We start from the raw sequence: 14,580 nt of genomic DNA, 5'->3' as shown, positions 1-14,580 counted from the left end.
AAACCAGCAAGAAAGGAGAGGCACAGGAGGGAGAGGAGCAAGGTCTGGTTTACTTCTGAGGAGTGCAAATCCTGTGGTTTGAGATCTGCCTTTATGATTTCCCCCATTCAGCACCGGCCGCATTTAATCCACGGTGAGCATTTAATCCATGGTAAACGGGTCATGCAGACATCAGCTGACATTCAGAAAGTTGTGGTGTCCACCCACCACCACCACCCCACCCCGGTTATTAGAGAGTATCGTGGGAACCTGGATTTTCAGGCTTTCCAGTTACCAGTCTGGAGAAGAATCCTTTCCTTGAATGCTAACTCACACCTTGCTAACCTCCTGTCATTTCAAAAATTCTAGTGACAGAATTCCCAATGAACCCCTATTCTTCCTCCCATCCCCAACCTCTCCAACCCAGGTGAAAGCAAGAAAGTATATGTAAAGTCCAATCTCAGCTGGTGTGCAAGTCAGACTGAGAATAACAGCTTCGAAAGGCCACGTGTCCGAGCTTACCGCTCCACTGCTAGACCCAAAAGCTCTCAGCTGTGGGGATTTCGTTTGAACTGCTATCGAAGAATATTCCAACAGACTCTCTCCGCACCTTCTCCCCCTCTATCCCCCAGCCTCAGACTTTCTCCTAGGGTTAATCTTACCAGAAATGTGGATATTATCAAGAAAATGGGAAAGAGAAGGGAGAAAACCTCAGGTACTACCCCCTGATTTCTTAACTCTCTTATCTACGGGCCCTGCTCAGAAATGTACCACATTTTAACATTTATTAGAAAAGATAGGATGCAGAGCTGCCTGGAACCCACATCCACAACCATCTGTATGAGCCACAGGTCCACAGTCCTGACCAATTCCGTTTGACACTAATGTTACTCTACATGAGTAGAGTTCAATGAGGGTTGATATGGGATGTGACAGGGTAAATCAGAATTAGATTAAAAACAAAAGTTTAGAAACCAATGCTCCACTGCAGAGCAAATGGGACTTGAAGGCCAAATTTCCCCTAACTGCCTTCAAGTGATTTTCCCTATTAGAGCGTTTGCCTGCCACCCCCCTGCTGGCAACACCGCAGTGACATCAGAAAGTAAAGTGGAATGCATATAGGAAGGCTTGAGATATCCCTCTTTAAATATAATACCTATATACTTAATATATAGCAATTAACTTCTGGTCAGGAGTGTGCAGGGAGCAGGCTGCCCCAAGCAGATAGGAAGGGGGCGGGGGGGGCCCAGAGCTGGGACAAGCACAAAAGACAGGTCCAACAACAATGCCTGCTGTCAGCAGCTGAATTATTTTTATACAGGAATTTTTATCTCTATTGTACAAACAAGTACGTGTCTGTGCTGACTTGTTAAGCAATCCACTTGTATGTAGAATAAGAATTTTTTTTCTTTCTCGCTACCAGTCACACAGCTCCAAGATCAGAAGAAATACATAGTCTTTGAAGCTGCTCAAATGTTTTAGTTAAAAGGACAGCAGTTGTTTTCAAAGATCCAAGAGTATCTTTATCAGAATTAAATTTTTCCTTATTGATTTTTTCCCCTTAACATAACAAAAACATAACATGAGAAGGTTACGATTTATTATTAAAATTTTTTTCAGCCTTTAAATCATTCTTCAGTAGCCAATGTTCACTTTTAAATGTAAAGGAATAATTTTTTTAATAAATCTTAGGGTGCGATGGAGTAGGAGAGAGAAACTCACAAGATTTAAGGTTTAACGTTGGTTAAGGCATTGTTTTAACTGGCAACTGAATGGGTCCAGGGCAGGGGGTTAAAATGGGGAGTAAACGGTTCACTGAGGGGTTCCCCTACGTGTTTACAAATCATAAAATCATGGTATACCTTGAGTTGGTGAAGGACAATACTTCAGGTTTGGTTGTCTTAGTTTTTTAAGGTTTGTTTTTGTTTGGGGAGTGGGCTGGGGGTGACCAAATGTAAAATCTCTATGTTTAAAACGTACAGGATCAGACTTGGCTTACAGTGCTTTGTGCTCCAACATAAGAATCCAAGCTATACCTTATTTCCCTAAAAATTAACAGATGTGATTTTTCTTGCAGCTTTTTTATGCATCATTTCATATTAAGAAAATGAACAACGGATGAATATAAATTTAAATGCCCTGATACTTAGCAAAAAGATTCCTTCTGTTTTTTAGAAAGTTCAAAAAGAAAATAGAAAGGGGAGGTAGGTACACAACAGCACTAGTGTCCCTTTTGAAGGCACCCTTGCAGGTTTCACAATAATTCCATTCTTTATTTTAATGGGAGTTTTTAATCAGTGGATTTGCCTCTATCTAAAACTAAAATCAAATTGTAGGTGTAATTGTTCATCGGCAATGCTAACAAGAGTGAGAATACAAACAAAAACTCATTGTGAGTGACCAAAGGTCCCCAGGTATCCGCTTCATCAACATACCTGCTCCAGGTTCCCACTGGGAATTCCCTGGTGGAGACAGATTCAGTTCTGAATAACAAGCTGCCAGCCCTATCTGGAAAAGGGTGTGCAAGCCACCTTCTCACCTCTTTTACAGGAAGTTTAAACCTGATCATCTCACCGTTAGGTGGATATAATTTGTTGTTTAGCACTCTGAGAACTTGGTATTTTATCTATCTAAAGAGATCAAAAAGAGAAAAAATAGGGCAGAAGAGGGAGCAAACTGAGGCCCAGCCTAGCTCTGGTGCACACGTCAATCGTACATTGTGCGTTGCCTTAGAGAAGCAACCTGTGCAGGTAAATCTTCCAGCAGCATTGCATCAGATCCACTCACATCAGTCTCCGGGGTGAACTAAGAGATGACACTCCAGTTCCCTGCCTGCAAACTTCTAATGCGCCAGTTCTTGGCAGCTTATTTTTTCAAGTGTTTTGTTTCAGGAAACATGTATTTTTCTTTATACGTTTTGTAGATCTACCACAACTGCTTCTGACAGCTGTTGATTCTGTTAAACGAACACATTATAAAAATCTTCTTTAAAACCTCAAGCAATATGGACTCAAAAATATAATGGTGAAATATTTTAATGGAATTCCTGTTGAAAGTTGTTTTTTAAAAAAAAAAAAAGTACAAATGAAGGTACAGAAGTCCTCTAAATCAGCACTAGATTTAAACTGAGTGTGGTGTGTGTGTGTGTGTGTGTGTGTGTGTGTGTGTGTGTGTGAGTGTGTTTAATGGGGAAAGAGGGGTGTTGCAAATCACCACAAATATTTACACTGTACTCCCTTTGTTCAAATCACATACTTTTAACAGGAAAAGCTGGAACTGTGGCTATTTAAAATTTTAAATATTCAAACGCCTGTAATTAACCATATGAAACAAATTATGTTGCATTTCTCCATACCAGCACATGCAAAAAAATTCTGTTGGTGAATTGGGAGGTGGCAGAGTTGGGGAGACAACTTCAAGAGAAGAAAAGGATGATGTTTTCATTTTGCCACAGATCAAAGGAGAACAAGAATGGAAACTGTGGCATATCCAGCATTTTCCCATTGCCGTCTTTCACACTGGGCTATCTAAGTTTATACAATTCCCCAGACTAGCTGCATATTAAGCTTGCTGTGTACAGCTTTATTATGGTGCGGTGGTGGAAGAAGCATTAATATTCCAGCTCCGCATCTGACAGGGCATTTACATGCGCCCATCTGAGCGGCACCTGAGAGCTCCTCCAAGGTGCAGTAACTGTGTGCCTATTGTAAAGGCAAATGAAGCTCACCTATTCCCTGCTGGGATCAGAAGTGACCTCACCACCCCCCATGCCTCAAATCCTTCCCTTGCCAACCTAACTCAATGCCATTGCAGAATGACGAATGAGCTCAGAAATAGACCCCAAGTTACTAACCCTGCTAAGAACAGCAAAAGCCTTTGCTGAAATGTTTTAAAAATGCATAGGGAGTGCAGCTGGCCAGTAAAAAGCAGGGAGACAAATTCCAGTGAACCCAATATGGAATACGTTACATTCTAAAACTGATTAGAAATACAGCCTGATGTTTACTGGCTTCAAATTGAGTTTGGCATCAAGCATACTGGCTTTAATAATGCTGGCACTTTTTAAATTATTATTATTTTAAATCTGCCTTTGGTCTCTAGGAGCACATGTAGAGAGCTAAAGAATTCTTATTTGTCAGGTTACATTTCCTGGAAATTAAGTTTGTGACAGAAAATGACTCCAGTAGCAATAATATGGTTCGTGCTCAAATTAATTAGGTCATGTTGTAAAAACTACGTGGCAAATTACAAAGTTAAATTTACTGATATTGGCCAGTGCTCTATACCCTGGTCGTAAAGGGGAGAAGCTGTTTAAGGATGCTTGTTTACCTGGGTAGGAGAAAAATACCAAAGAGGGAGGGAGACAATGGTCAATTTCCTATTTACATTACAAATAAAAATAGTAGTCATTATCCATTCAATTATATAGTCTGAACATATTTTATGAACTTTATTAATGACATCCAAATTGACACATAACATCAAAACCTGCTTGATTTGAAATAATGTCAAAAGTGGGCTCTAAGTTAGAACCTTTTTTTTAATCCTTGAAATAACAACACTGCTGACATAACCATGACCCAAATGAAATCTGAACAAGCAGAAAGGTACTAAAGATCTTTGGTGATTAAATCTCATGCTAAAAAAGTGGCAAGGTGCCAGGCTGGGTCCAGCTTGATGCTAAGTGCTTTATATTGCACAAAGCTGGTACTACTGTATGTAAAAACAGACTTTGGGCTTGGGGTAAATTTTGTCAAATGATTTCTTTGTGCAATAAAGGGTGTGAACGGACGAACCAAAGTAGATTAAATTAACATCCAGTGACGCAATCTCGGTGCATCTCCCTAGCTGTGCTTTCTACTTCAGTTAAATTTAATATTTCCCCCCAAAGGAAAGCCAAACTTTCTTCCTTTCTTACTGACCAGCATGCAAAGCTACCATTCACCTATTCTCCTTTATTAAACACTTTCATTGAGAAATCACAAAAATCTAAAAAACGTTTCCCTAGCATTTGCATGTTTGTTAGGTACCCCAATTTAGAACTCCCACATTAGCCAAACTACATGGAGGCTGCAGTGTGAAATTAATGATTTTCCAGGACTCTAAAAGGTGCCATTAATATGCATCCAACTCGCCTCTTTCCTGAGCTGAAGGTTGCCTGTCCTGACCCTGTCTGCACGTTTCTACACCCAGTTGCATTTTCCAGCCCATATGCAGCTCCACAATTAAATGCCACATTCACTAAGAGAAAGGTGTGCATAACATATTTCAGATCCTTGATAGTTAAAGGCACAACTTGCAACACAACAAGGAATGGGGTGATTTAAGAAATTACAGCACTGGCATTTTTTTTTAAGCTTTTACAGAATAAACATAGAGAATAGGAGGGAAACTTTGTCCCCCTCTGCTCCTGTTCTTGAAGTGAATACATATTTGTGTTTGCAATAAAAGGCCATTTTTACATTAACTGTCTGTAACAGCAGGAGACAGAAAAACTAACACAATCTCCACATCATACACAGGATGATCTTCATATCACGTGGACCTATTCTCAAAACTATTATTTATAAAAGATGACTAGGAAAATGCACAATGCATCTTTTCTGTGTCACCACAAGGGTAACGTCTAAAGAAGTTTGGGATCTTTGGGATCTTGTACATTTTAGATTTTTGTTTTTTCCTTTTGGCTTTCCTTAGTAAATTTAGCAGCCATGCGGGCCACTATGTTTAATTAAGCTTTCAAAAGTCCTGACAATGCCAACAATTGTAGGACACTTCTGCGGCTCAATCATGCAATCACTGTGACAGTTCTATTTACAATTTGTCTTAGAAAGAGTTTCTCTGACATTGTACTTTGACAAAACATCCAAGCTGCCAGTTCACAACCTTTCTCTGTCTTATTTACAAATACAGCTTGTATATAGGACTCCCAGTTTCATGAACATGGATCTTTGGAGAGTGGCCTCGCACACATAGGCTCCCTATGAAAATCCTAGGTCTTTATTAGGAAACAATATTCTCTACTCGCTGGATTCTGAAGATAAATAAAATGTTCACCAGTATATTGTTTTTTGGTAGTGGTGGTTCTTTTTTTGTTTTGTTTTAACTGCCATGCTGAAAATTCACTTCAGAGGTCAGTCATTTTTATTCAGAATTGCATAAATAAAGAGAAAAGAAAAATAAGTAGTCATAATAGCATACTATAATTTATAGTCTCATTTATAATTACACCATAAGGTACACAAGTACATCCTCCACTTCAGTCTGAGCTAGGAGAGAATCAGAATGGATACAAAAAAAAGGTGAGTTGATTTTCTAAATTCTGAAAAGCATATTATATTTGATTTACTTTTAAGTAGCATACTAATATATTTCCATTTGGAATTGGTAAATCCCCCTTCTTTAGAGTATCTGTCTGATATATCATTATCTAAATATCAGCTACACTGTCTAGGCAAATAATTTTAAATACCCTGATATAAATGTCTATTTTCATGATTCTAAAGAGAAAAATGTTATATATCAACAGCAGCAGACTTTACTACATTTTATAGGACTTGTCATATTTTTTCTCTATTCTCTCAAAAAGCTAACTTTATGACAGCCCAAACCTAATTTAAAGATTCCTATGTGCAATAAGCCAAAACCTCAAATCTGACATGATGGGATAATGTTTGGGTCTTTTCTATAATGGAACAGTACTTTCACATTCAGTAATCTTCGATGAATATTTCCCCCATCATAAAATATCAGACTAAAACAAAACAAAACAAAACCCCTACTGAAAGCTCTGACTGCAAGTCAAAGGCTGCTGATATCTGAGGGTGGATATTTGACACACATATTGATGAACTGGGCCCATACAACATAAGCTGTTAATTTCCAGCTAAATTAATACTATTTCAATGATCTCAATGGATCACAATCACACAATATTTTTAATATTTAAATAAAATGAAAAAAGCAACCTGATCAACATCTATGTGTACAGCTCATATGTGTATGTGGATGAGGCAGGGGAGCACGTGCCCATCTATTCACCAGGTAAAAAGAATCCTCTCTGAAAAATACTCGGCTTGGGCCAGGCACTGTGGCTCACCCCTGTAATCCCAGCACTTTGGGAGGCCGAGGCAGGTGGATCACCTGGGGTCAGGAGTTCGAGACCAGCCTGGCCAACATGGTGAAACCCTGTCTCTACTAAAAATACAAAAAACTAGCTGGGTATGGTGGTGCATGCCTGTAATCCCAGCTACTTGGGAGGCTGAGGCAGGAGAATCGCTTTAACCCGGAAGGCAAAGGTTGCATGAGCCGAGATTGCACCACTGCACTCCAGCCTGGGCAACAAGAGCAAAATTCCGTCTCAAAACAAAACAAAACAAAAAAAAAACCACTCAGCTTAGAGAGGCCTGAGTACAGTTAAAATGCATACCATTTTACTCAAGATTTAAAGAACTCTGCCTTATTCTCCTATCTGAAAGCCTGAATTCTAAGCTTTATTTATCTTAGGAAGAAGATCTGTCACTGTTTTATTCTTGCTTCCTGTCTATAAAATGGTACAGGCTCACAGTGAACTCAAATCCAACTTACATCACTTTAATAAAGCCTTTCCTACCCAGCATGCTTAAATGACTACCTTTTATGTGGTTGCCAAACATATTCTTCTAGAGATTCATCAATATATCTCTTTCCTTAATACAAAGCATTGCTTCTCCTTTCTTTTTGTGACACAATTCAAATATCTACTGAATGATTACTGTTATTGTTTCCTTCCTCATCATAAAAAGAAAAGCAGACTTGGAATTGTGGAGACGTGCTTTAGAGAAATGGGCTGGGGGTACACACACAGCCGTCTTCCAGAACTTCACTTCAGGGGCACCTGAGGGCCAGAGCATCGGAATTTATGTGCAATGGTAGAATGTTAATTTCACCATAGGAAACTCTTAATTCATTACTGTGAATTATGAGAAGTCGTGATTCTAGTTGCTGACATCTCACTTTGAGATGTGACCACACTATTTATGTTCAGCCAATTCCAGGGTGGGAACAGGTGATTAAACACAGTGAAAGAAATCAAGACTTCGTAATTATTCATGCATGAAAGGTTTACCTCACCTAGGTCGCAGCACTTGTTGTGCACCCATTGAATAATCTTAGATATCTTAGAGAGCTTTCCGTCCCAGTTAAATGATTGGTTATTAGCTCTATAAAACATATTTTAAATATGCTTTTGGTTTTGGCTTCTCCAGGCTCTGCTATTGTACTCATTCTTTTAAAAAATAATAACAGAACCTTCAGACAACCAGGGAGTTCAAGCAAATATCTTTTATTTCCCTACATAGATTCACAACTACAGCAGTAAAAGCCTTAACTATACGTAAGGCCTTCTCCCCAGCTTTTAGATTCTTCCTCTAAATACAAAGGCACAGAGTTTTTGAGCTGGTTAATCTGAGACTGAATAACCTATTTGGGACCTCAGTAAGAAGTGTGGTTTTAATTCTTGCTTGACAGACACTGTGTTTTGTCTTTTAAACGAGCAGCTCGATATGTAAATACGATGTTACATCACGCAAGTGTTACTCCATATTTGGTGATTTAGCAAGGCTTTGGATCTCCGAAGACGACAAATCCCCTTCCGCCTGCTCTTGCTTCATTAATCATGCCTTACACTTCTGTTCATTTTCCTTCCAGTCACAAGACAACACATGGAAATGGTCATTCCTATAGCCTACTGGGGGGAAGGGGAGATAAAATCTTAACCTACATGTCACATAAGGTAAATGTGGTGGATTCAAGAAATACACTCTGCAAATGCAGCTTCCCTGGCAGCAGATTTCTCATTTCACTAAAGGGAAAGTATCTGAGTGCTATTACAGAAAGCATTTTAAAAAGAAAGAAAATGCCACATTTCGTTTCAATGATCAAATTCTAGATGGGGAGAGGAGAAATAATATGACATTTAATCCCCTCTGGACCACTGACCTATTATGGTTCAACTTTGTGGTCAAACTAGGTCCGAGAGATAAGTTCCAGTGAATCAATTGACGATATACACTACCTTTCCTAAAACTGAAGAAACCTCTTGCCTTTCGGGAGATGGGTGGGGGGTTGATGGAAGAAAGTGATCTACTAACAGGCATGGCACATCAGTCATCACAGAATCTGCATTGACTTTGTCTAACGTATTCAATCAAAAAATGTTTTGAGGGTCACTATAAAGCGTTCTGTTTATTACTTAGAGCAGGGAATTTAAGTCTCACTGCTAGCCTTTAATGCCTTTTCCCTTGAGCTGCCGAGAAAGCCACACACCTAGCTACCTCCCTGCTAAAATTAACCGAAGGAGGGAGGGCTGTTGAATACGTGTGTGTGTTTTTCCAAGAAAATTTTTACATTGTGTTATAGCAGAAACAGTGGAGTCTGGACTGGACATTTGTAAGGGTGACATGTGGCTGTGTAAACCACAAACAAAATCAAGATACATCTGTCAAAACCACATCAGAGACAAGAGAGAGCACAGAGAAGCATTTATCATTTAGCTGAGGAGGCAGGCTGCAGGGAGCAGCCGTTCCTGTCAAACCAACCTTTTGAAATTTCCAACATGCCCTTAAACTTTTCGAGTAAGCATGTCTGTGCGCTTCAGCAACTGCCCTCTCTACTCTGGCCTGGCCAGTCGAAAATGGCATCTTAAAGTCAAGGTCATGGTGTCATCCCACCACGGGGCTGTGTTTAATTACAGCCCCATCCGGGCTGACAGCCAATATGGATCCAAGGCTAGCCCTGAAGCTCAGTTAACTCTTTCCACCTCCTCCAACTACCCTGCCAGCCCACCCTACTTCAGGGATGCCTTGAGAACGAGCTGAACCCCTAAGGAGGCCTAACCAGATGTTCTGAGTCAAACAAGTCATTGGCTGAACTGTAAATGCCTATATGGCCAATTTGCCTCTGACACGTCACCAAGGCTGGAAATGGACAATGGAAGCTGGACTAGATGTAGTAAAGACCAATACTTCAAAATGAGAAGGTGGGGACAGGGAAGAAAAGAAATCCAAAATCAACGGACCCAGAGAGAGAGTGTCTGGTGTGTGTACCTATTCTGCCTACATCTGATTTGGTGAGGTGGAAAATATTTATTTTTCCATGTTCTGGACTTAAGCAATAGAAATGATTGTTTTAACATTACAGGGCTGTCATGGACAGTCACATGGAGAAATAGAGAAAGCACTTCACCACTCCTTACTGCTTGGCTACAGCATCTCTGAAAATGAAAAGAAAACATGCAAACAGCTTTTCTCCTTGCTTCTCATTTACCTGCTATGTGTTCCTGTTTGGGGCAAATTCCTCTAGATGACGTTGATAAACAATCGTCATCCTCTGGCGTGACCTGGATGCCAACCTCCACGGGATTGGTTGCTTTTTTCATCTCGATTGGTGAAGGGGAAGGTGGCTTATCCACAGCTTTTTCTAAGCAGAGGCTGCCATTGCATTGTTTCCGTTTGTGCTCGATAAAAATAAGAATGTCCCCCAATGGGAAGTTCATCTGGCACTGCCCACAGGTGAGGAGGTCATGATCCCCTTCTGGAGCTCCCAACGGGCCGTGGTCTGGTTCATCATCTGTAAGAATGGCTTCAAGAGGTTCGGCTGTGGTTGGAGAAACAAAAGCACAATTATTAGACAGCCAGAGAGGAGAGAAAAGGGGGAAAGCACATCTCAGCCCCATGCCATCCCACCACATCATGTAAAGTGTTTCTAGGTTTCTCTATGTAATACCCAGAAAATGTGAGCATACAAAATGGAAAAGGATGTGAAGGTTATCAACAAGCGAGCAAATTTATCAATGAGGCAAATCATCATGTATGTAAAGAAAACAGTCTCACTTCATAACTCCAGAGAACACACACACACATTTACACATGCACATACACACAGCAACAAATGTGTCTCGTTTGTAAGTTTAGAAAGAATGCTACTTAAATAGTTAACACAGGGAACATAAAGAAAGCTTAAATAATAACTACAAGAAAAACTGGTTAAAAAAAAAAAACATGGATAGAAACCAAATTTTTTTCTTTTTTCCTGTACACTAAGTTGTCCATTGTGCCAAAGAATGAAAGAAGAGGTGAATAAACACACACACCCTTTGTGTGTGAATGTATATACTCCTAAGTATACAGACATGCTTCATAAATTAGAAAGCTACTATGTCACACGAAAAATGTGCCACATTTACACTGCCGTAATACAAAAATGACTGCGTGTACCTAGGAAAAGGATCTAAATAATAATCATGTCGCAGCATAATTCACACTGCCAAAAACCTTTCTGCTCTCACTCTCAGCAGTGCCACAAAATCAAAGAAATACCAAATTCACTGGCAATACTTCTCAGACACATTAGCTAAATGGGATACTTTTGAGTACTTAAGAAAATAGGCCAATTAGTCATTTTTTTTTATTCTGAGAAAAGGAATGCCTAAAATATTCTAAACATGTTTGCATTTGGTGCCATCCATGACTAAAAATCAGAATGGTCAAGCAAACACCACATTTTAGAGCAAGGCTGAGAAGTCCTTTCTTTAGACTTGAAATACTTCACCTAATGTTTTCAAAGTTGACTAATTTTCTGAATGAGCTCCAAAATGCTTCATTATGAGACTATTTCTGCACACATAATCACCAGCGGATGGTATAACAAGGTAGACATGTCTTTCTTTCCTGTTTGCTTTTTTTTAACTTTGCACCAAAATACTCCAGCATCTACTTTACCAGCTTCTATCATTTTTTAACCTTCCGAAGGGGAAAAGAGAGTTGGTAAGTCTCTGCTTGTGAAACCTTATGCTTGCTCTATCAAAAAAAACCAAAAAATCACAAAATACAAAACACATCCAGGATGCTGCCAGTTAATAAAACGGAAGCAGAAAATGTACAAGTCTTAAACAGTTAATCAGTCTGACCTTCTTTAGCAAGCTGCCAATTTCACATTTAATGAACTTAAAGCCACAGAGAATCAAAAAATAGATTTTAATTTGAGTGTAGAATATTGGAACAGATTTTGATAAAGTGCAAAAATCCAGTGAACTCAGGTTAAATTTATTTCAACCCTACCCAGGCTGAATATTGAGGGGGAAGATCTGGAGTAACTCCCAGATGTGCTAGGTGAAATAATATTGAGAGAGCCCTGCCTAGCTGCACCTGTGCTCAAGTAGGACATCTCATAATTTCTAGCCTCTGGTACTCCTCCTAATTTAACATAAGGTCACCACAGGAATATGAAGGTTATATTCCTACTAATAAAGACAGTAAAGTAAGCACTTATGTTTCTTTGCCCAACATACTGGCCAAAAGATAAATACAGAAAACATATGCATACTTTTCAAATAAAAGAAGACAAACGGAAATGCTTCTGCATTGTGCCTTTATGTCATTTTTCTCTTACATTTGCTTTCATTTTGGCCAAGTGAGGAATAGGGAACTCATTCTCCAAATATTCCTGTTGTCTGAATTAAGGATTTTAAGTACACATCTATAAATGTGGCTTTTTTGTTTAGCATTAGCTACAAGTTCTGAGGTTTACAGACTGAAGGGAGACTCAAGAAAATATTTTATTTTATCAAAGTTAGTAGCACATGGAACCTTTGCAAAAAAAAATTTTTTTAATTCCACCGTTAAGATTCATTTTTTTAAATTCCCAAGGCCTGTCACATTTCTAAAAGTGGGAATATTATTTAGGTGCAAAAGGAAATATTCTCCTAAGTATCAAATAGTTAAAGGTAATGTGGTTCAAAACAGACTTGGTTAAAGTCTTCTAAATGTAGTGACTGAACTGATTTACAATCAAAACCGGGAAATGAAGTGGTAATTCAGAGGTTGCTGATTACACCTCCACATTTCACCTAATTAATTTTATAGGAGGCAAAGTTCTTGAAAATAACAAGATGATCAAATGTACAGATATAAAACCTGTAACCTCAACATTTTCTATGCTCTTAACGTAAATTATTGCTAATTAACAAGAATTATATCCTAATGTATGAAATACATTTAACATCGGTCTCCTTGCAAAACATTTGGCTAGTCATGTTCAGAGAAATATCAAAATGTGTTTTTATTATTGCTGCTATATTCTTAAAAATCAGACAAAATGGGACACAAAGAAAATATGAAAATACAATTCTCATGGTGTAATCTACTGATTTGCATTGACATCTTTTCTCAGTGGCAATCAACATTTCCTTTCTGGGCATCTGATAATTTCTCCGCATTTTAATGCAAATTCCCTTTCCCTAAAAACCTTCCTAACCTCAGCCATTTACCCCCTCCCTCAATTCAACTCCATCCTCCTTCGCCCCAACAATACCAACGTTTCTAAGCTCCGGCCTAAACTCCGGCTACAAAGCAGGGAGTCCTCGATTGAAGTGGAAGGGAGTGGGCAAATAATCATAATAATTAGCCGCGAATTCTCTCTACGAGGGGAGGAAGAAATAGAAAATAAAATGCTTCTACGTTCAAACAGCAAGACAGCCTGGAACGTCTAAATGTCTCAGTGGCAGACTGAGATCTCTTTCCTCTCTGTGTAGTTGCGAAAGAATAAATTTAAGGAAAAAAATAATCCTTATAAGAAAAGTCGGTAAGGAGCGAGGGAAACGAGAGCTGCTGGGGAGCGGAGGGGGAGGGGAAAAGGGAGATGTGTCTTCAAGTTTGCTTTCCAAGTCCTTCCCCTTGATTGTTTTAGCCGGGTAAAAAAGCAAACGGAGGCTGAAATTCAGAGAGGAAAAGCAAAGAAACAAAAGCAAAGCCGGGGGCTACGAGCCTGGGGCAGGGGGCCTGGCAGGGGTGGACCGTGCAGAAAGTGAAGTTGGGCGCCGGGACTCAGGCACAAAGCGAGCAGCGTGCAGGCTGCAGGCTCCCGCCGCGCTTGCTGCGAACACGTGCAGCAGCGGCCGCGGGGCCTTGGGGCCCGGGGGCCAGAGGCGGAGGGCAGCCAGGGGCCCTGACTGCTGCCTCCGTGCCCGTCCAGCTCGGCCGCGGGGTGACGGTTCCCTGGGCCCGCCAGTTGGTGAAAAAGGACGTGAGGTTTGGAAAACCAGGCTGGTTAACCTGGTGGAGTCTCAGTATCTCCACGCACACCCCAAGCGCGGTTCCTGAAATTCATTCGGTGTCCACAAGCTTACACTTTTTACTTTGGGGTATCTCTGCAAATGCGTTTCTCCCGCAATTCTGGGCACTGGGTGTGCGCGCGGCGGCGGCTGCGGTTATTCAATATTAATGACGCTGTTTGCCCGCATCATTATGATGATAACTATTACTATTGTTGTGATTCCGAGCTCCGAGGCGAGAGCCACTGGAGGCGGGGAGGGGGGGTGTCGGGCTGCAGAGCCGCCGAGCAAGCCAGCCGAGGCCACCAAGGTCTGTGCTTTGCGTGGGGGTGAGGGGGTGGAAGAAGTGAGCCCAGAGACCAAGTGCAGACTTGCCAAATCCCCCACTTTGGCCATGCCCCGAAGCCCTAGAGCGCGAACTCCCCGTTCCTCCCTACCAAAAATGCCCGCCCCGAAAGAAAGCGAAAACTGCACCCGGCTCCCAGCCCGGCGCGCGCTGGTCTCAGCTCGCG

The 14,580-nt window shown here is 40.5% G+C and overlaps 1 protein-coding gene across 10 annotated transcripts in view; it reads right to left on the bottom strand.

The window, feature by feature from the left end:
• Positions 1-14,580, bottom strand: part of BCL11A (BAF chromatin remodeling complex subunit BCL11A) — a 100,210-nt gene that overhangs the window by 82,102 nt on the left and 3,528 nt on the right. For 9 of the 10 annotated variants that reach the window (XM_032292056.1, XM_032292057.1, XM_032292052.1 and 6 more), the window contains exon 2: positions 10,285-10,614. In XM_032292056.1, the coding sequence (XP_032147947.1) occupies positions 10,285-10,614 (330 nt within the window). Of the gene's footprint in view, positions 1-10,284; positions 10,615-14,580 lie in introns of those variants that run through there. The other variant, XM_032292061.1, reaches the window with a different exon arrangement.

Source organism: Sapajus apella, unplaced genomic scaffold (assembly GCF_009761245.1).
Source record: "Sapajus apella isolate SASKATOON/1434 unplaced genomic scaffold, GSC_monkey_1.0 scaffold26, whole genome shotgun sequence".
NCBI lineage: Eukaryota > Metazoa > Chordata > Mammalia > Primates > Cebidae > Sapajus > Sapajus apella.
Note: the sequence above shows the minus strand (reverse complement) of the source record. Positions and strands in the feature narration are given on the sequence as shown.